The sequence below is a fragment of the Apium graveolens genome, chromosome 5 (assembly GCF_009905375.1).
Source record: "Apium graveolens cultivar Ventura chromosome 5, ASM990537v1, whole genome shotgun sequence".
NCBI classification, from domain to species: Eukaryota; Viridiplantae; Streptophyta; class Magnoliopsida; order Apiales; family Apiaceae; genus Apium; species Apium graveolens.
The window spans coordinates 172,768,839-172,791,690 of record NC_133651.1 but is presented as its reverse complement, the minus strand read 5'-3'; the positions used below and the strand labels follow the sequence as shown (position 1 = coordinate 172,791,690).

General features: G+C 35.5%; 1 protein-coding gene and 1 long non-coding RNA gene across 2 annotated transcripts; both read right to left on the bottom strand.

Moving 5' to 3' along the window:
- Positions 1 to 307: 307 nt before the first annotated feature.
- Positions 308 to 740, bottom strand: LOC141659643 (uncharacterized). The gene is made up of 3 exons (XR_012549841.1): positions 655 to 740; positions 486 to 552; positions 308 to 406 (listed from the first exon to the last, which is right to left on the bottom strand). It is a non-coding gene; the product is annotated as an uncharacterized LOC141659643 (long non-coding RNA).
- Positions 741 to 6,468: 5,728 nt separating this feature from the next.
- LOC141660473 (uncharacterized) lies at positions 6,469 to 7,395 on the bottom strand. Its single transcript, XM_074467461.1, has one exon. It carries the CDS (start codon positions 7,393 to 7,395, stop codon positions 6,469 to 6,471), a length of 927 nt encoding a protein of 308 aa, XP_074323562.1.
- Between the last annotated feature and the right edge of the window lie 15,457 nt (positions 7,396 to 22,852).

Here is a 22,852-nt window from a genome sequence, read left to right as displayed (position 1 = left end):
AACACACGTAAAAATTAGCAACCAGAATATTATTAACCAGAATTGCCATATGTATAATTAAAAATAAACAGAACCAACTATTTATAATTTAACCAGAAGAGGACCTTTTCTATATTTAACCGTAATTTTCTTCGTTAATCCAAAACTATATACCAGATAGTTCCTTATCACTAATAAAAACAAGATCCATCTGGAAATCACTAATAATAAAAACTGATAATAAAAATGGCACTCATATTTATCTGTCCTGAAAAACTACACAAAAAAATTCTACATGCCATCTATCGGAAATGATTTGCATATATACCTTGGTAGTAAAAGATAGCTCCTTATCAGCAATGATATCTTTCATGTATCGCATTATAACATAGCCACATTCAACCCCTCCTGGTTGTTTGGGAGATCCCTGTTACAATATAAAATCTGAATTAGCACCAGAAATTAAATTAAAATTACAAAGTGATAAAAAAATACAAAAAACTTACAAGAAGATTCTTTATCTGAGGAGCTTTATTTCCCCTTCCAGTTTGAGCATTGTAGGATTTCATCGCTCTACATTGCAGAACAACAATAATATACATGATTATTTTTCAAAAGGGAGAATATTTACTATATATATATATTTATATATAGTAATTAACAGAAATATATTACTCTGTTAATGATTTTTCCAACTCATCAAAATGTGTTGGATGTGGCAGAGGGTTCAGAATATAAATGTCGCCATCCCAAATTACAACCAAAATCTAGTGGCAACTATGTTTATAAAAAAGAAAAAAGAAAAACACAAGTCAGAAATTTTAAAAAAACTACCTAAATATATTAATTTGTAAAAGCATGTCTAAATTAAAAATACTTACTTATGATTATGTGGCATGAAGTACATGCGATATGGACTACTCTCTTTCAACCGATTAACAAAATAAGAATGAAAAGATTTGTTCAACGTAAATGTAGCTCCTGGATCGAAAAATCCATATAAGACCACATCATCATTCTTCCTCTCAATCTTAATCAGTCTTTGCAAGAGCCTACCAGGGAGTGAATTACATTACTTATAATATCCGTATAAAACATGAATATTGAATATGTAACGATAAAAAATTAACTTACGCCATATAAGCAGATATTGCAGCTTGGCCAATCATATCGAACTCCAACAATGCTTTCACATTTTCATGCAATATATAAATTATTTTCTCAGTCCCAAACACGTCCGAATCACACAGAATTGGTATTGACTCCTCAGTGGCTTTCATGAAGACTGCAGCATGTTTGTATAACACCTTGTACTGCTTTGGCACATTCTTGTTTAGCTTCATTTTTCTATAATCATCTTGAAGTTTCTGCAACTCATCTTTCCGCTTAGACTGCCCCTGCAACACTTTCTTTTTCTTTTTCTACACAGAATTAAATAAAACAAGAATAATCGGTTATTATTGACATAACTACTATAGAATGCAACAATCAATTCAGAGTATATTGACATAATTTTTATATAACATACCTCCACAGTTGGGTAGATGATCAATTTACGAGGCCATGCTATGTGAGAGCCAACTGCTTGGCGTACAACCTCAATTTCACCAGGTATGGGCACTGGAACCGACGCCTCTGGCTGGATATGTCCGTCAACCGACACACGAACATGTCCGGGCTTTAGAGGCACTCCATGTACTGAAACATTCATCTTTTCGTGATCATCAAAAACTGTTCCAAAAGCAACCTTGTTCTCTATGCAATCCAGTGCAAGCTCACATGACCGTGGACCCTACATTATAGTGAGGGATCAATTTAATTTTATTGCATAAATCCCAAGTCTGTAGGCATATATCTAGTAGATCTTAATAATATTTTACCTTCTTTCCGCTCGGAGGAGAGGGGTCAAAACCAACAAAGTCTTCATCATTTACCAACAACTGTTTGGCACTCAGCGGTTTAACAGCAACTCCAACATTCCGCTTATCAGCAGCTCCCTCTTTATTAACAGGTACTTGATAACTTGATTTATCAGAGAACATAGGAGAGTGACCATTCGAAGCATTAACCAAGGCCTTAAGTTCAGCCATCTCCCGCTGATTTCTTTCCAACTGATCCAACAACTCTGCCTTGGTAATTTTAGTCTTTTTCGCTTTCGGCAAATTGAAGAATGCTGTTGGAGTGACAAAGCCGCCAACCCCTCGAACCCTTCCTGCGTGCTCAGGAGTCTGAAGTGCCGTAGTTAACACATCTTCTGTTCCATGTGGAACAAATTCACCCTTCTCCTTCATTTCAAGTAACTCAGCCTGTAAAATAAATGCAAACAATTAGTGCATTATTTATGACGCAATTATCTTTGAAGGGAATGCAGTATTAAAAATATCACTTACAATTCTCGCATTTATTTCCGCTTGCTCTTCAGTAAGCTCATCAGGATTCTTTGGCATCCTAGCCTTCCACCAAAAAATTGCACGATCATGTTTCTCTTTCGGCTTTAAGTTCCCTTTCTTTATCTGTTAAAAAAGAGAAAATGTTTAAACTCCCTTAAAACTTAGAATTGCAAAGCCAAATAGATATGGTTCTTACTTCTTCTTCTCGCAAACCAATATACCCCTTCCTTGACAAGCGGTGATGATATTTCCGTTTACCCACTCTATTGCTCTGTAACTTATGTTGTTCCTGCACCAAAATAAATTAGTAAAAATTAATAAATATTATTTAACCAAAATCTATTTAATCATTTAGCAAGTAAAATGGCAATCATGTATATTTTATTAGTAGAATATATTCATACCAGCCATTTGGGGCTCGTCCTCTCTGCAACAAATTTCTTCCAAGGTTCTTTACCAACAAACGCATACTTCTTCGGAGGCTTCATCAATTTCTTCTTTTTTCCAATAAATGGCATCACATATTTTGCAGTTAAATCAGCTTTAAACTGCCTCCATTTTTCACCTGCCGATTGTAGCACAAGCTTCTCACTTTCTGGGGCAATTTTGAATGTGTCCTAAAGAGCCACATAATATAAATTAGCCACATAATTTACAGTCACAATTTAAATAAAATGAAGAAGTCAACAAGGGATATAATTTACCTAGACATCATCCCATAATTTTGCTTTTAGATCACAATCCACTTTTGGCCAGTTTTCAGTGTCGATTGGAATCATTGTCCTTGCGAGCATTCCTATGCAAGACTGTAAAGTAGGCCTGGTATTTCCGATGGGAACTCCAAAATCATTGTATCTAACTTTAAATTTCTTTCCCCGAGCTTTCTTCACCACTACTTTGTGAAGAGCTGAAACACCACGCGCACCTCCTAGCCTTTTTTTTGCAGATTCAGAAGTGGTCATCGTTTCTTCACCACTACTTTGAGTTTGATATTGTGGAGGGACTTGAACCAACTTTTCATTACAAGTCTCTGAAGTTTTGACATCAGGAACAATCTCATCATCAACCTTTTCAGAGTTATTCTTCCTGTCATTTTCTTCGAAAATTACTTTCTTGGCTTTTTGCTTCTTTGCCATTTTGCTCCCTTAGTCTGCATTAAATTGAATAATAAAGCCATCAGTTGAACAATATATTTTCAGTCCGTCATTAATTACAGTCAAGCATAAATAATAAATTGTAAAATCAGCAAGTACGAATACAACTATACAAGAACAATAATTTACCTAAACTGCAATCAGTAATTAATCACATCCGAAATAACTCTAAAGTATTTTATAGAAGTACAATTAAATAATGCAAAATAATTAAAGAAAAAACAATGCCATCAATCAGTAATTATGGATGAACTACTTATATGATTATAACAATGCAAAACAAAAGAAAAAAAATTAACAATATATTTTACACATTATAACACAATTAAAGGCAAATATATATGGTTCATTCAGTCATTCAAATTCCCATTTAGATATATATTTTACATAAAGCTACATCATCAGTCAGTAACGACATTAGGTGCAGGAGTTTTAGTAGCAGTATTTTTAATCCAAATTCCCTCAACATTAGGTCTAGCAGTATGAGCGACATCATCAGTAGTGACATCAGTTGCGAGGATTTTAGTGTAGAATGGGGGATGTTCCATGATCGTGTCTCCTAAGTCATCTTCATTATACAATTCTTGGTAGTCTCGAGTTGTGGAGGACAGAACAATAGACCAGGTAGCATCAACGGGATCTTCAAGGTAAAACACTTGCTTGACTTGGTCAATAGAAACATATTTATCTTTTTTTTGTCGACTAAAATCCACAAGTGTGAACCCAAGATCATCAACCCTTATTCCTTTATCATTACTTGCCCATTTACACAGGAACAAGGGAGCTTTGAATGCATGGTAGTCTAATTCCCATATCTCTTGTATGATACCGTAAAATGTCAAATCACTTTCTACGGGGTTCAAGTCCTTGGCACTAGAAACCTGGACCGCTTTAGCAATGACAGACACCCCGCTGTTTTGAACAACGCGTATGTCATCTCGTTCCTTTGTAAAATATCGCACTCCATTCACTAGATAACCTTGATAAGTTAGTACTGAAAATGATGGCTTGGCAGCGAGCCATCTTATCGTATCTGAAACACCTTTGTTGTTCTCCCTTAGTTCATCATTCACCTACATATATGATAAGAAATTTTAAATCCTAAATAGCTAATAGTCGTCATTACACTATAGATCAAAGAACCTAATACAACACTGACTTTGTTTTGAAACCAATCAGCAAAGAGCCGATTGTGCTCTCTCATGAGCCAATGTAAGCTTTTCCTTTTCCCTCGGTGAATTTCTTCAAGATATTCCTTATGCATTCTGAAAAATGCATATGGAATGATATATTAAAGACACATTACAAGACTAATTACTGGATAATGAGGAATTGAAAACAACAAACTGCATAAACTCACAGAATATATGGAAACACTTCAGCGTTGTTTAGAAGGACATGTAGATGTGCTTCATCTCGCTCCTTCTCTTCCACTGATTTTATTATCACAGCGGATAATGGACCTGATATCTTATTATCTTGGTCCTTTGGAAGACCGGCAGTGGAGTAATTCTGACTAAGAAACTCGGTGCAGAATTCTACGGACTCTTCTCCAAGGTAACTCTCTGCCATACAACCTTCGGGATAATAACGGTTTCGAACATAACTCTTTAGTACTTTATTAAACCGTTCAAACGCATACATCCACCTATAAAATACTGGTCCACATAAGCGTAGTTCCTGGACCAAGTGGACTACTATATGTACCATTACATCAAAAAATGACGCATGGAAAACCTTTTCTAGATCGCACAAGGTTAGTATAACATCTGACTGCAGCTTATCCAGTTTTGACACGTCTACTACTTTGTTGCACAAAGCATTAAAAAAGAAACACAATCTAATAATTATGACCCTAACATGCTTCGGAAGAACGGAGCGTATTGTAACCGAGAGTAATTGTTGGAGAAGAATGTGGCAATCATGTGATTTCAGCCCGTAAATATTCAAATCAGGCATGGAAACACAATTTTTTATGTTCGATGCATGTCCGTATGGAAGTTTCATCGACATTAATGATGACAAGAAAGTCCTTTTTTCTGTCTTTGACAAAGTAAAGGGAGAAGGAGGCAAATAGGTTTTCTTTACTCCTACTTGGGGAGCCAAATCAGATCTAACGCCCATTTCCATCATATCACGACGGGCTACCGCACTATCCTTTGTCTTATGGCGCATATTTAGTAATGTGCCAATCAGACTATCACATACATTCTTCTCGACATGCATGACATCAATACAGTGCCTAACATGGTGAAATTTCCAGTATTCTAACTCGAAAAATACTGACTTTTACTTCCATGGACTTTCAACCTTCTTTGCCTTCTTCATTTTCTTCCCAAATTCAAATTTAATTTGTTCTTGCTCTGCTAACACTTCTTCTCCGGATAGGGTTCGACGCGGCTGCCCAAACTCTTGTTGTCCATTAAAAGCAGCCTTCTACCTTCTATAAGGATGATGTAGAGGCAAATATCAACGATGCCCTTGGTAGCACATTTTCCTACTATGAGTCAAAAATTTAGCTATGGTGTCATCTCCACAAACTGGACAACACTTATAACCCTTATTAACGCAGCCAGATAAATTTCCGTAAGCAGGGAAGTCATTTATCGTCCACATTAAAACTGCTTTTAAAGTGAAAAATGATTTGTTATACGCGTAATACATATTTGGTTCCCCTTCCTTCCAAAGATTTTTTAAATCATCAATCATCGGTTGTAAGTAGATGTCGATGTTATTACCAGGCTCATGCGGGCCAGGGACCAATATCGACAACATCATAAATTTTCTTTTCATACATAACCAGGGAGGAAGATTGTAAGTCACCAATATGACTGGCCAGCAACTATATCTATTAGATAGGCCATTATTGTGCGGGTTTACACCATCCGCCGATAAAGCCAAGCGAAGGTTTCTCAGTTCACTACCAAAGGATGGCCACCTATAATCTATATTTTTCCAAGATGGAGAGTCGGCTGGATGTCGCATTTTACCATCTTGTGTCCGCTGTTGCGCATGCCACACATTAGTTTAGCGGTGGAAGGAGATTTAAACATACGTTTAAATCTAGGAATTATTGGAAAATACCACATGACTTTGGCTGGAAGATTAATCCTCTCTTCACCTTTCTTTGTCAACTTCCACCGAGAAAGTCGACACTTAGGACACTTGGTTGCATCAGCATGTACACCCCTGTACAGTACACAGTCATTCGGACATGAATGGAACTTTATATACTCTAGACCTAAATTGGAGAGGGTTTTTTTTGCTTCATATGCATTACTAGGTAACACATTATCTTTGGGAAGTAGAGACCCAACAGAAGAAAGGAGGTCAGTGAAGGCACTATCGGTAATACCAAACCTAGATTTCCAGTTATGCAACTTCAACATCGACTCTAACTTAGTACAGTCACTACCCTCATATAGAGGTTGCTCAGCATCGGCTACGAACCTCCTAAACGGATATGAATCATTATCATATTGACTCGAGTTATATGCCGCTTCACAAACATCAACAGTTTCTGAAGCAGCGACATGCTCCTGATCTTGCTCTGACGCTTCATCAGAGGCTTGCTCAGGAGGTGGGTCTGGAGCTTGCTCTTCAGGTGGACAACTAGCACTTGAAGATTTAGGACCCGTAGAAGCAGTCTCCCCGTGCCAAACCCAATGAACATAACCTAGATAAAAGCCATTGTCATAGATATGGCCCCTGATTGTTTTTATAGAGAATTTTTTAAAATTGGCGCATCGTCCACAAGGGCAAGGAATTTTGTTACGATCTTCAGAATTTTCTTCAGCATATATCAAGAAGTTTTCCACCCCCATTTCAAATGCTAAAGAATCCCTATCTTGCAAAATCCATGTCTTATCCATCAAATTTCCCTACCTGATAGCCACTATAAATATTAAAAATCCAACACATACCTATTTATAATTATTTAATAAAAGGCATATCAAATTTGTGTTGGTTACTGTAGGGATTAATTATATAAACTTAGAAAGGAGTAAATACCTTGATATCCTAATAATTTATAGTACTAATTCATTACTCTAAGATCCTATACATATACCCAATTAATTACAAAACTAGACTAAATTTATAAACTAGACTAAATTAAACAAAGATAATTAAAACAAATTAAACCAAGATATTTGAAAATATCACATAATTAAAAACCAATAATTCCAACATTCACAGCCCAGACAATTGTTAAATTTCCTTCACATAAATAAAACTCAGTGAGAACTTGAGTATTGAAACAAATTCAGCCCATAAATAAATAAATTAAAATTATCTGTTACTTGTATCTGTGAGAAGGATAATTATACAAAACAATTACTATAATACAACACAAGTAACAGATAGTTCATATCAGGAATGCAGAGACTTGTTCATATCAGAGAAATGACTATCATACAAAACAAGAAATGCAGAGACTTGTTCATATCTGAGACCTGTTCAAATGCAGCCCCAAAAACCCCCCCAAAACACACTAATATGTATAAACAACCCCTAGAAAACACATAATTAAAAACAGAACAGAAACATTTACATTTACATCAATGTACCTAAAACATTGATTTACATCAGTGTACCTAAAATATTTAACATGACATAAAATTCCCAAAAACAGGACATAAAACCCCCAAAAAGAAACAAACATAAAACCCCCAAAAACATAAAACATTTACATGCACAAAGAAGAAAAACAGTAAAGAAGAAAAGAAGATAAACATAAAAAATTTACATGCACAAAGAAGATATTAAACATAAAAATGAGGGAGATAAACAGTAAAGAAGTAAAGAAGAATATACCTCCGGATGCTTTCAATGTTCCGAAACCCCAATGTTCTAAACCCTCAGTGCTCCAACCTCCAAATGCTGTCTACCTCCAGATACTAGCTCCAACCTCCAGATACTTGCTCAATTTCAAGTTTAATTTGCTCTAATTTGAAGCTCCAAATCTTGAATTAGAATTGGGGCTAAAATTAGGGTTTCAGAGAAGAGAGAGAAGAGACGGTTAACAGAGACTAAGGTAAGAAGAGAGAAGAAAGGTAAGAAGACTAAGAGAGAAGGAGGGGAGAGATGAGAGAGATGAGAGAGGCGAGGGTCGGGGAGAGATGAGAGGCTCGCGGGAGGTTTTTTGGAAAGGGGGGAAAATATGTTAAAGTGAATTTTTTGTTAAAATTAAAGGGGGGAAAGTGTACTGAAAAGCGGGGGGGGGGAGTTAAGTAATTTTTATTTTTTTTAAAAGGCCATAGACAACGGTTAACAAAATGAACTGATGTCAAAGTTAAAAACAAATTTGTGGCCTTTTTAATTTCTGAAGATAGACAACGGCTACTAAGTGAAACCGATGTCAATATGCGTATTCAACATCGCTTTTTACAAAACTGATGTTAAACTGCATTTTAACATCGGGTGCATTACATGCCGATGTCTAAGGACCGATGTCGTATCTACTATTTCTAGTAGTGTAATGGTGATTAATAATGGCTGATAATTATTTATTTATGAAATAAATAATTAATTGGAAAATTTAATAATTGATTAAATGAGATTTAATTGATTATAAATTAATTAAGAAAAGGTTCTTAATATTATTAATTAAGAATTTAATTTTCGGAAATTAAATCAAGAGAGAGAATTATTTCTAAAGTGTTTAGAAAAAGGATTAATAATTAAAAGGTGTTTTAATTATTAATGAGAATAATAAAGGGTTAATAATAATAATATTTTATGGGAAAATTTTCAGCTGAAAATTTTACCTATAAATATACTATTATAGACCCTATTTTTGCCTCAACCAAAAAGATTTACAAAACCCTAATTCTCTCCATCTCCTCCTCATTCATTACATCGTTTTCTTGGTGGATACCGGTGGAGTGCTTCACACTTGAGGAGCAGCTGCTAAGGATCTCCGTTCATCATTTTTGGATCGCCATTAAAGACGTCCATCTTTCCATTAACGTAAAGCTTCTTAAGGTAAACATACTGAACTACGAATTAAATATTATTTTTTGCATGGATCCTGCGGAGGGTTTCAGTTTTTTTTAAGATTTAAATTTACATTTTCACTGCGTTTATGTGCTAAAAACCCTTCAATGGCATTAGAGCTACTTGCGAAAAGTTTTTAATTCGTTTATGTGTTTAACTGTTTTCGATATATGAGCATGTACGTGATTCACCATGATTTGATGTTGATATAATATGCTTATATATGTATGGTTTTGAATATATGATATTCATGTGAGTTGTATAATCATAAGATGATTATGTAATCTGTATATATACTGATATATACATGATTTATGTTTGTTGTAATACGGATTCTGAATTGGCTGCTGCAGATTTGCTGAAATCTGGGTCTGGTATCCGATTTACGCAAACGAATACCCTATTCCACAGGTAAACGAGCGTCTCAACAAAACTGATAGATAAAGCTATCAACGACTTGTCTGTAAGGCGTTTGACGTCGTTTACTGCCCGTAAACAGTGATTCTTGTTTTTATGATTTGATTCTGATTTTTCTGATTTTTGTCATATTTTCTTTTTATGATTAGATTATGGATAATATGATATGTTAAGATCAGATTATGTGTTTTAACATGCTTTTATGTGTTGTATGAGCATGGTGGATGGTTATAGCCTTTCGACCTTAGTGTAATGGTTTTGGTTTTGATTTTAAATACGACTTGCATGTCGTCAATCTTTGTAATCATAAATCTCGAATGTAACTCGAGTTATTCTTGTAAATTCATTAGATTAGTTTTACTTTCAATCATGTAATGTAATTGAAGACTCAAGAAGGCTATCCAATGGAGGTGATACAGGGAAGAAGACGAGGCATACAAGAAGTCTAAACAAAGAAGAAGACTTATGTAATAAGTAGTTGTATTTATTTCCATCACCATATTAGATTGATCTGGATCTTTATCATGAGTTTGATAAAGATCACATAGGATGGGGCCATAACCAAACACATTTACTTTATTGCACTTTACATTTACTTGTTTATTTAATTTAATATATGAGATATATGCCTATGTTTACCATGTGATGATAGATTTAGGTGAACTTAAATCAATATAAGGAGTGCTCTAGAAAATCTAGAATAGGAATCGTTTCTTGCCTTAACAATAAATATTATGAATACGATCATGAGATTCTTGTGTTTATGAAACACGTAATTGAATATGAATTTTCAAAATTGAGAGAAAGGATGATTCTGTCAACAACAGATTTCTATCTGTAAGAAAGGGTTATTAAGTGATGCCTCTTGACAATGCTCCACTCGATCTGTGAATCATCTGATTATCGATTATTGATTTGAAATATTTAATTTAAAAGGAAGAATCTCTTTATAATATGATTATGATTGTAACATAATATAATCCCTCTAAAATTAAATAATATCAAGTAGTAATTGGCCAATGACACAACGGGCTTGTGTCGGTCATAGCCTTCCAATATGGTAGAAAGTGGTTCTTATTTTTAAATTATTGTCGTTTCGTGCTACAGCCGAGGGCTTTGATTTCGAAATAAGAAATACTTGTCTATTACATAGAGATGTGTACATTGAATTAGAATCTAAAGGTCGGTACATGCTACAGCCGTGAGCCGTTGGAGACTGATTCAATTGTACGAAATGTTGGGTTAGACTTGACTTAGAATATTGAGTTTGTCGTGCTACAGCCGTGACTCAATTATTCAAGAGGCTAAAGTTTTATTAGGGAATAACATAAGATGTAATTGACAAGAGTTGTCTGCCTATTGAACATCACATGACGTTTCGTGCTACAGCCGAGGTTGTGTGATGGAATGTAGGATCCCTATTCCCACTAGCATTATGAATGCTTAATTTTCACTTAGGGGTTGTATAAATTAGATAAACTAGTGGGAGCCACTTATGAATAAAGACCCGATTCATATAGTGTCTTGAAATGAAATTGAATATTTGCTAAGTTTTGTTATGTGTTCATCATTTACAGATTTACTATATTCGTTATGTCTTCTGCACTATCACTCCGGAGTATACTAGATGCTCACAAGTTGACTGGTCCTAATTTTGCTGACTGGCTTCGAAACTTGAGAATTGTTCTCAGGGTTGAGAAGCTGGAATATGTGCTTGACTCAGCTAAGCCTACTGAACCTGCTAGCGATGCACATAATGATGAACATGTTGTGTATCATAAGTGGATAGATGATGCAAATATTGCTCAATGCATCATGCTAGCTTCCATGAACATTGAGCTACAGAAGCAACATGAGCATATGGATGCTCACACTATCCTTATGCTTCTATAAGAGTTGTATGATGTGGCAGGGAGGACAGCTCAATATGAGATATCGAAGGAGCTGTTCGGTTGTAGGATGTCTGAGGGATCATCTGTGGATGACCATGTACTTAAGATGATCTATTTGATTGAACGTCTTGGACAACTTGGTTTTTCCATGGATGGGATCTGAGCCAAGACTTGGTCTTGCAATCACTTCCGAGTTCGTTCTCGCAGTTTGTTGTGAACTTTCACATGAATAAGCTGGATGTCAGCCTGCCTGAACTCCACAACATGTTGAAGACTGTGGAATCGAATTTTCCCCCTAAGAAGAGTTCTGTTCTTCTAATTGGTGAAGGTTCCAATCCTAAGAAAAGGAAGAAGAACCCTTCCAAGAAGAAGAAAGTAGGTGAGAAAAAGCCGGTTCCACCAAAAGCTGAAGACCCCAAGAGTAAAGCTGTTTGCTTTCACTGTAACAAGGTGGGGCACTGGAAGAGGAACTGCAAGGTTTACCTTGCAGAATTGAAGAAGAAGAAGGGTAGTGAGACTACCGCTTCTGATTCAGGTATGTTCATGATCGAAGTTAATATGTCACTAAGTCAAATTTCTACTTGGGTATTAGATACCGCCTGTGGTTCTCATATTTGCAATTCGTTGCAGGGACTAAGGAGAAGTAGGACTCTTGAAGAAGAAGAGGTGATTCTACGGATGGGAAATGGAGCAAGAGTTGCTGCTGAAGCTGTAGGATCATTTCATTTACATATGCCTACGGGCAAGACTATTGTTCTAAATAATTGTTATTTTGTTCCCTCGATTGTGAGGAATGTTATTTCTATTCCATGTTAGACTTGGCTGGATTTTTGTTTGTTATTCAGAATAATAAATGTTCAATTCTTAGAGATAACGTTCTTATGGGAGTGGTATTTTAAGCAATGGTCTGTATGTATGTGACGTAGAGCATAATTTACTACAAATTGAACATACTAATAAAAGAAAAAGGGATGATAAAAATCTCACTTTCTTGTGGCACTGCGGACTTGGTCATATTAGTGAAAATAGACTGCGGACATTACATAAGGAAGGATTACTTGACCCCTTTGATTTTGAATCATATCCTACATGCGAGTCTTGTCTATTGGGTAAAATGACCAAATCTCCATTTAGTGGACATGGAGAGAGGGCTGCAGTTTTGCTAGGATTGGTACACACAGATGTATGTGGACCAATGTCTACGCAAGCCATGGGTGGATTTTCATACTTCATTGCTTTCATAGATGATCGATCTAGATTCAGATATGTATATTTGATGAAACACAAGCCTGAAGCCTTTGAAAAGTTCAAAGAATATAAGTATGAAGTGGAGAAATAAACCAAACATAGTATTATAACTCTTCGATCAGATCGAGATGGTGAATACTTGAATGGAGAGTTTCTAGCTTATCTCAAAGAAAATGGTATAGTCTCCCAGTGGACTCCTACATATACTCCACAGTTGAATGGGGTATCTGAAAGGAGAAATCGAACTTTGTTAGACATGGTTCGGTCCATGATGAGCTATGCGAATCATCCAGTATTCCTGTGGGGTTATGCATTGGAAATCTCAGCATATTTACTGAATAAGGTGCCTTCTAAATCTGTTCCTCAAGCTCCATATGAGATATGGAAAGAAAGGAAACCGAGTCTTAAACACGTTAAGATTGGGGATGTCCAGCTTATGTCAAGAAAGTTTACCCAGATAAGCTGGAATCTCGATCCGTAAAATGTAATTTTGTGGGATATCCTAAAGAGACTTTAGGGTATTACTTTTACACCGATCATCGGGTGTTTGTCTCCAGACATCCTACCTTCTTGGAAAAGCAGTTTATCCTTGAAGGAAACAGTGGGAGCAAAATTGAACTTGATGAAGTTCAAGAAGTACAAACTACTAAGGATCAAGTGGAAACACCTGTTTAGACTGGACAACCTTCTGTGGAACAGCCCATTTGTAGGTCAGAGAGAGTGTCTCGCCAACCTGAGAGGTATTATGGCCTTGTCATTGAGAATGACAATGAGTTGTCAATCATTGATGATGACGACCCTGTGACCTATAATGAGGCTATGAGTAGTGTTGACTCAGAGAAATGGCATAGTGCCATGAAATCCGAAATGGAATCTATGTATACCAACCAAGTATGGACTATGGTTGAGGCGCCTGAAGGTGTTAAGCCTATTGGGTACAAGTGGGTATACAAAAGAAAGATTGGAGCAGATGGACAGGTGGAGACCTATAAGGCCAGGCTCGTGGCAAAAGGATTCAGACAAAGGCAAGGGATTGGCTTTGATGAAACTTTTTTGCATGTAGCCCTGTTAAAATCAATTCGGATTTTTCTTGCGATTGCTGCTTACTACGACTATGAGATCTGGCAAATGGATGTGAAAACGGCCTTCCTCAATGGGTAACTTGAAGAGGAAGTGTATATGACACATCCAGAGGGTTTTCTTTCCAAGGGAAATGAACACCTAGTGTGTAAGTTGCTGTGAACCATATATAGCTTAAAGCAAGCTTCTCGTAGATGGAACATCCATTTTGATGAGACAATCAAAGAGTTTGGTTTTATCAAAAACATAGATGAACCATGTGTCTATAAAAAGGTTAGTGGGAGCGCGGTAACATTTCTTGTATTATATTAAAAGAGGAGACGTCAAGAGAGTTGACACACATAACAACGTAGCAAACCCACCCACAAAGCCACTTTCTCAAATTCACTTTGATCGTCATAAAGACAAGATGAGTATTAGATACCAGAGTGATTGGCTTTAGTACAAGTGGGAGATTGAAAGAGATATGTCCTAAGTCCAATCATGTATGATGATTTAGGAATAACGTTTATGTAATCTGTTTTGATTTTATTGATATTAATAGAAGACTTATTTTGTTTTTATTGCGGGCTCTATCTATTTAAATGTTTAAATAAGATATACCACGGTTTAGAGTAAAGCTTTTTATGGATTATGATGAGATCATAATAATGAGACCTAAAAGATGATAACTCTAAACTTAAATAGTTCCTGGTCGTAGGATTACTAACTGGTAATTAATAATCCGCAAAGATCGGTACATACTATGCTTGCTTCATTATGAAGGATGTCTGTTCTCATAGACATTTATGTGGTGACACTATAGCTAGTATGTAGGTGCTTATTATAGAATAAGTTCACTGAACATGACTCACACAGCTGAACAACTGATGGAGTTCACTCACGTGTCAGCAGTTGTTTACATAGTGATAGTTGTACAACTATCCTTAGACTTGAGGTCATCATAGTCATCTTGTGTACACTGAACTATGCTTTGGTTTAGTTCTTAGTCTCAAGGGACAATTATAAGGGCTCTACTGGGTATAAGAATTTGTACACGAAGATAGTGTATGATCAATAAAGGATCTACCCCTTCCAGTGTAGGAAGAGAATATTCAATGCTGATCCACTTATGTTAGTTCAGGAATCTCTGGCCAGAGTGAATGAAATTAGAAAGGAGTTTCTAATTTACATTAAATAGAACTAAGCATAGTGAATGGGAAAGCAAGTGATTAAATAAGATAGGCTTGACACAAGTTCCATGCCTTGTATTTAATCATGACATTGCAGGGTAGAAGGAATTAATTGTACGATAACTACTCACTGAATAGGTTTTTGGTATTCTAAGCAGTGAATTCGTATTATCCGGATAGTCGCGATATGCTGAGAAATATCCCTCACGATGTAGAATAAATATGTTTAATTAAGTAATCATATTTAATGAATTAGAGAATTTATATAAATAATGATAAAATAGTTTTATTATTATTTATTTCTACTACCAGCTTAATATTGAACATACAGGGTCACACCATAAAAGAGAATGATTTAATGGTGGAGGAATTAATTAATAATGGCTGATAATTATTTATTTATGAAATAAATAATTAATTTGCAAATTTAATAATTGATTAAATGATATTTAATTGATTATAAATTAATTAAGAATAGGTTCTTAATATTATTAATTAAGAATTTAATTTTTGGAAAATAAATCAAGAGAGAGAATTATTTCTAAAGTGTTTTGAAAAAGGATTAATAATTAAAAGGTGTTTTAATTATTAATGAGAATAATAAAGGGTTAATAATAATAATATTTTATGGGAAAATTTTCAGCAGAAAATTTTGCCTATAAATATACTATTATAGACCCTATTTTTGCCTCAACCAAAAAGATTTAAAAAACCATAATTCTCTCCATCTCCTCCTCCTTCATTACATCGTTTTCTTGGTGGATACCGGTGGAGTGCTTCACACTTGAGGAATAGCTGCTAAGGATCTCCGTTCATCATTTTTGGATCGCCATTAAAGACCTCCATCTTTCCATTAACGTAAAGCTTCTTAAGGTAAACATACTAAACTACGAATTAAATATTATTTTTCGCATGTATCCTACGGAGGGTTTCGGTTTTTTTTAAGATTTAAATTTACGTTTTTGCTGCGTTTATGTACTAAAAACCCTTCAAGATAAAGATGCCGGTTCATCAGTAGATATTACTAACTACAGAGGTATAATTGGCTCTTTACTCTATTTAAATGCAACTAAACCTGATATCATGTATGCTACCTATCTTTGTGCAAGGTTTCAGGCTGATCCAAGAGAACTTCATCTAATAGCTGTGAAAAGAATTTTTAAGTACCTCAAGGGTACAGCTGATCTAGGATTATGGTATCCTAGAGAATCAGATTTTAAGCTAATAGGTTACTCAGATGCAGATTTTGCAAAATGCAAAATAGACAGGAAAAGCACAAATGGAAGCTGCCAATTTCTTGGAGGCAGATTAGTTTCTTGGTTTAGCAAGAAACAGAAATCAATTTCCACATCAACTACAGAAGCAGAATATATTACCGCAGGAAGCTGTTGTGCACAGATTCTTTGGATGAAAAATCAGTTACTGGATTATGGGTTAGAATTTTCTAAAATACCTATTTACTGTGATAATCAAAGTGCTATTGCTATGACAGGTAATCCAGTTCAACACTCAATGACAAAGCACATCAGCATAAGGTATCATTTTATCAGGGAACATGTGATGGAATGTACAGTGGAATTGCATTTTGTTCTAACTGATCAACAACTAGCAGATATCTTCACAAAACCACTATGTGAAGCTACTTTTACAAGACTGGTAAATGAACTTAGAATGGTTTCAGGTTCTTTCTCTAAATCTACTTAGTTTTTGTTCTCATGCATTAGACTTTATGATCAGTGTTTACAGATTGTCTTATCTTCATGTAATCTGTGCTTAAATTGAAATACATTAAATGCTGATTATTATCTGATGTGGATCTTTATACTCTGATAGTGATTTGAATATTCTGTGACTATTCAATCCGATGAGGATTACTGTGCTAGATGCTGACCTAGTAGTCTTTAACATATTAGAAATCTCATGTCTGAATTAGTTGTTTATGTGGAAACTCATTAACACAAGCAAACTCTGATTTTGAGCTTAGTAAAATTTACTTTGTGTATCTTATTACTAAGTCACAAACTAGAATCTTGATTCTTATCTGTCAAATTCTGATGTCAGTAAACCTTAAGGATGAACCACATGCTTGATAAGCCTCACTTATCAAAAGAAAAGCAAAGAAATGAAAAATTAAAGTCTGGTACTCCTTTGAGATCTAGAGAAAATAATGTGGAAGGGAAGACCCAAGTGCATTGCTGGTATTAAGTAATATGCATTAGAAAAGCAAATAAATTTTTCATGGTGACTTTTCCCATTCTCTGATTACTGGAGAAATACTCTGATAATAGCATAAATTCTGGTAAGCAGTTGTGACTCACTTACACTGAGAAGCCACTGTAAAAAGAAATTTCAAAAGATGCATAAAATGAGCACAAACAGTTGAGGTGAACTCTTGCATAAATTTGTTCTATAGTAGACTTCATGATTGATGACAGATTTTAAGCACTTTTCTCAGTTATGCCTTATTTCTAAGATGTACTGAAGTTTATCAGACTTTAATCTTTATCTGATATTGTGCTAAATGCACACACTCTCACTCCATATGAATGATAAAAATTACTGTGGTGATTAAGTTGTTTTTGACAACCAGTTAAGTGTCATTTGCATAAATTCTGAGGACAAGTTATGATGGAAGTTCAGACGTTTAAACTCTGATGAATCGTGTCAGTATTTGTATGAAGAATCACAGTAACAAACATTCACTTTTTGAGTTCAGAAGCCATATTCTGATGACTGTTAAAATATGATAAAAGTTAAGTTCTAATATTAAATCCTGATAAACTCTGATGCTTACGTGGCATTATTCTTTACTTGACTTATTTATGGTAAATACTTAAATGGTCATATTTAATTAGAATATATTTAGGTGAGATAAAAACAATCATAATCATTTGGGTTAGTAATAAACGTGTTTGTCCTAAAAAACTGCATGTGCACAGTAATTATTGCTTATTTCCCGTGCCCATTAACTCTTGCTTTAAGTTTTTACTAACTGTTCACACGTTGCCAGGTGTAAATTGTCTGCCATGCTTCATAAATATAACTGTTGAGTGGAGAGAGTATATATATGGGAGTTAAAAGGTTTTCTAATCTTTTACCTACTTTTCTATTCTTAATCTCTCTTATTCTCTCTCTCTCTCTAATACACTCTGAAGCTTTTTCTTACAGGACTATTATCAAACACCTTGCAAACACTCTCTTTCTCACTTAATCTCTTAAAGAGATGGCACCAAAAGACATTATTTTCAATGGAGTGAAGTTTGTCTCTAACAATTACTTGGCCATTCTTAGCAAGGATGAAGCTTCATCGGAACTTCACTTTATTCAGGACTTCCTTGCTCACTCCGATATTGGGTATGCTCTGACCCAACCCGAAATAATCATTGGAACTCAATTGCTGGAGTTTTGGAGAAGTAGCGTATATGATGATGGTGGTGCTCATGGGTCTTCAAGTATCATCTTTTCAACAGGGGAGGATGAGCATGTAGTGACAGTGGCTACAATACGCCAAGCAATGCAGTTGCCTGAGAACTGCACTTATACAACTGTTGAGGAGCCAGTTCTTCAACAACTAATGGTCTGTCTGGGGTATGAAAAGATATTGGAAAAGCTGGGTCAATTGAAGAGATCCAACATAAGGAGGGAATGGAGTTTCTTCTTTGACTGCATCAAAAAGGCTTTGGCAAACAAATGTTCTAATTTTGATGCAATCCCAATTCCCAGTCAACAAATCGGGTATGCTCTCATTAATCAAATTGATTTTGATTATGCAAGTGCTATTTTAGGCTTTATTGGGGATAGGATGACAGGAGATAGCAATACAGTTTACTTTGCTAGATTCTGTCAGCTTATTTATAGTTTTTGTTATTCTAATAAGCCCCAATTAGCTAGTGAGTCCATTTCACCATTTAGACTAGCTAAAAGAGCTTTTAATGACTTATTATCTACTGATAATAAGAAGGCTATGTTGAGATCCCTCCAAATTCCCATCTTTGTCAAACAAGCCTTAATAAACTATGATCCAGTTAAATATACTGCACTATATCCTGATGTCCAACCATCTGAACCTCACCCATCAGAACCTCCAACCACTACACAACCAACCACTTCTCAACCATAACCAAAATCTACCATCAGGACATCTTTCAAACCATCAACTCAATCATCTCAACCTGAATCATCAGCACATACTATTAGACCTTCACCTCATAGGCCAAAAAGGACAAAGTCTGTTCCTCAGTCTCAACAAAAGAGAAAAAAATGATTCTCAGGGATGAATCTGATAGTGAAGTGGAGGAAGCACATGTTCATGCTTCAGAACCTGTGACATCTGAAGCTGAGAATGTTACTTCTTAGAAAGAAACTGTAGCTCAAAGTTCTGATACTTTGAAGAGGAAATTTGTAAGTTCTGATGCTGCAACAACAACTCCTTCATTGGCAAGGAGATTGAAGAAAATGAGGGCAAAGAGGTATAATGCTAAATCTCCATCTGAAGATACTGCAGAAGCTGAGGAAGGGGATCAGGGTTCACTGATCTCAAAAGAGCCAATTATAATTGAATCTCTGCCACCTTCAGCTAAAGACCAAGACAATATTCCTAATACAGTAGTTACACCTCCAGTCTCTCCTCATGATGAAGATATTACAGTTGAAGATTCAGGCTTTAGTCCTAAAATTGACATTCATAGGTTGCACATTCCTTCTATTCTGTATTTGGAAGCTCCAACAGAAGCTCAACAATCTCCAGTTCAATCTCCAATCTTAAATGCTGAGATACCAACTCTACCTGTTTCTCCAAAGCATGATGAAATTCCTATAGTAGATGAGGTTATTCTTGAATCTCCAGTTGCATCACACACTGTTGTTCTGTCAGGACAAAATGAATCTTCTTCAAGTTCTGAAGACAGTGTTTCTGTTGAGACTCCTGCTCCCATTCTGGGAAAGGAAGCACTGGTAAAGAAGTTTATTGAGCAGGATGCCCCTATACCTTGGGAAGATACTCGTAGGGGAGTTGAGTGGACCAAGAAGTGGAATGATTCTGATTTCATTCCAAGCTCTAACATTCTGACAGAGCATGTGTCAAAAGCTGATGAGTTATTGTCAAATTCTGATTTCAAGACACATCACAAGATCATTGCTCTCTCTACCAAGCATCTTCAAGGTCTATACTGTGCTACTCAAGAAAAGGTTGACAAACTTCTGGAAAAGGCTGAAAAGCTAGATATGGAAGCCAAGCTTGATAAAAAGAGGTTTATCAAACCTATTTCTGAGAAAGTAGAAGCAATTGAGAAAACCCAAGAGAAGCAACAGGGCCAAATTACTGAGGTTCTGGAAAATCAAGCTTTTCAACAGGCTCAATTTAATGAAATTCAAACTTCAGTAGAACTTCTTCTCTCACTCCTACTATATGATGATGCCAAAAAGGGGGAGAAGATAGTTAAGTCCAAATTCTCAGATTATCAAATACTAAAGAAGACAGATGATGAAACTAATGACTAGGGAAACCCTAGTCAGGGTAGAGATCAAGCTTAGAGTAAACAAAGCAGCAAAGTGAAACTAAACTCTGAAGCATGCAAATCTTCTACTCATAAGAAGACAAGTTCTGAAGCTGCCCAAACTGAAAATCTGATTGCAAGTACTGAAATTCAAAATCTGAGATCAAGTTCTGATGAGCAAAGTCTGACAAAGCTTGATGTTCTGATACAAGGTGGAAGTCAAGATTCTCAAAAGTTCATGCAAACTCTGAAGCTCATGGGAAAGCAGACTACTATCTACTACAAGGATCCCAAGATTCAGGCAATTGATGAAGAAATTGCTAGAAGATTGTTTCTGAAACATAATCCAGGAATGGATTTAGATAATCTCAAGGAGGAATAAGCTAGATTTGAAGCTGAAAAGACAAATCTAAAGCCAAAAGCTTCTGGTGCAAAGAAACCTCCAAGGCCTAAGGAGAAAGGCATTGTGATCAAAGAGAAGACAATTTCTGAGGCATCAAAGTCCAAAACAAGATCACAATCTGAGATTGATCTTAAATGGAAAGGAAAGGAAAAGGTTGATGAACCTACAAAGTTTCAAAAGAGGAAAATACCTTTAGTAGTGATAGATTCTATCTATCAAACTACAATTCATGATGATGATACTCTGACTGAAGAAAATGTTCAAACTCTGAAAAGAAAGAAGATTTCTGAAAAATCAAAGACAACCTCTGACAAAGCTCAAGTTGTTCAGAGTGAAGAACAACAAGCAAAAGCAAAAGCAGCGAGTTCTGATAAAGTCAAGAAGTTAACCTCTGACAGTGCTCAAGTTGATTTAGACAAGATGGAAGTAGCTGACAAAAAGAAACTTCTGTGGAAAAATGTCAAACCATCAGATCGAAAGAAAAGCCAATTGCTGTCTGATTTCATGTCTATTGGGTTAAATGCTAGAGAACCAAGAGACAGGGCTAGACTAGGTTCTGATGATGCTAAAATCAAAACAGGACTTGAAGTTGCTACAAGAGATTTATTTTTACTAACTGACAAACCTCTTGAAGATGTTACTAAGAAATACCTTAACAAGGTTATCTTCGTTCAAGTGGTACTGGATGCTCATGATAAGCACAACATCAAAGAAAATCTGATTCTATTTCTTGAAGATGGAAGGACATATCAGATGTCAGAATCAGATGTACTGAACAAAACTCTGAAAGAACTTCAATTCTTTCATTACCTTTTAGAGGTAAAGTCTAATATTACCAGGAGATAATCAAACTTCATATTGAAGACCATTAGAGATAAAGCAAGAATTTATGGTTCAAGATTTACATAATTCAATCCATGTATTGTTGCATATGATGGAAGTGAAATTCCTATGAAGAAGGATTCTGCTAAGCTTGAGGTAATACTGAAAGAGAAATGTCTATGCTACAATGAAGACTCTTCTCATCGTAGGGTAATAAGACTGGACAATGATTCAAAAAGAAACCATATCTCTGCCATAAGGACTGAATCTATCAGATTGGGAATCAGAATAAAGAGATGAAGCAATTCACGTATACACTCTCTCAGGTTCTGAGGATTAAAGAAGAAAAGCTGATATCACACTTTTTTAAAAATAATTATGGATTCAGATTGACTCGGTGAAATTGGTAAAAGCTACAAGGACTATAAGTTGTAGTTAGTTACTCAGTTAAATTCTCTATGCATTTGAACTTAAATGTTTTTGACATCATCAAATCTATTAACTTGTATATTTTGCATAATTTACAACTTGGGGGATATTGTTAGATATATTTGAGATGTCATGTCTAATATGTTTCATGTTTAGTTTACAGATCTTAACAAACAGGAAATATCAGGACTTACTGGAATCAGTACTTACTGGAAGTCATAACATAATATCAGGACTTAAGGTCATGTCAGAACTTAAGTACGGGAGGACTTACAGTTAAGGAAGGAAGCTGATTTAATGTAGAAGATTGAGACTAAAACAAAAGAAGATATGCATGGAAATAATTACAATATTGGAAGACTTGTATAAGATAT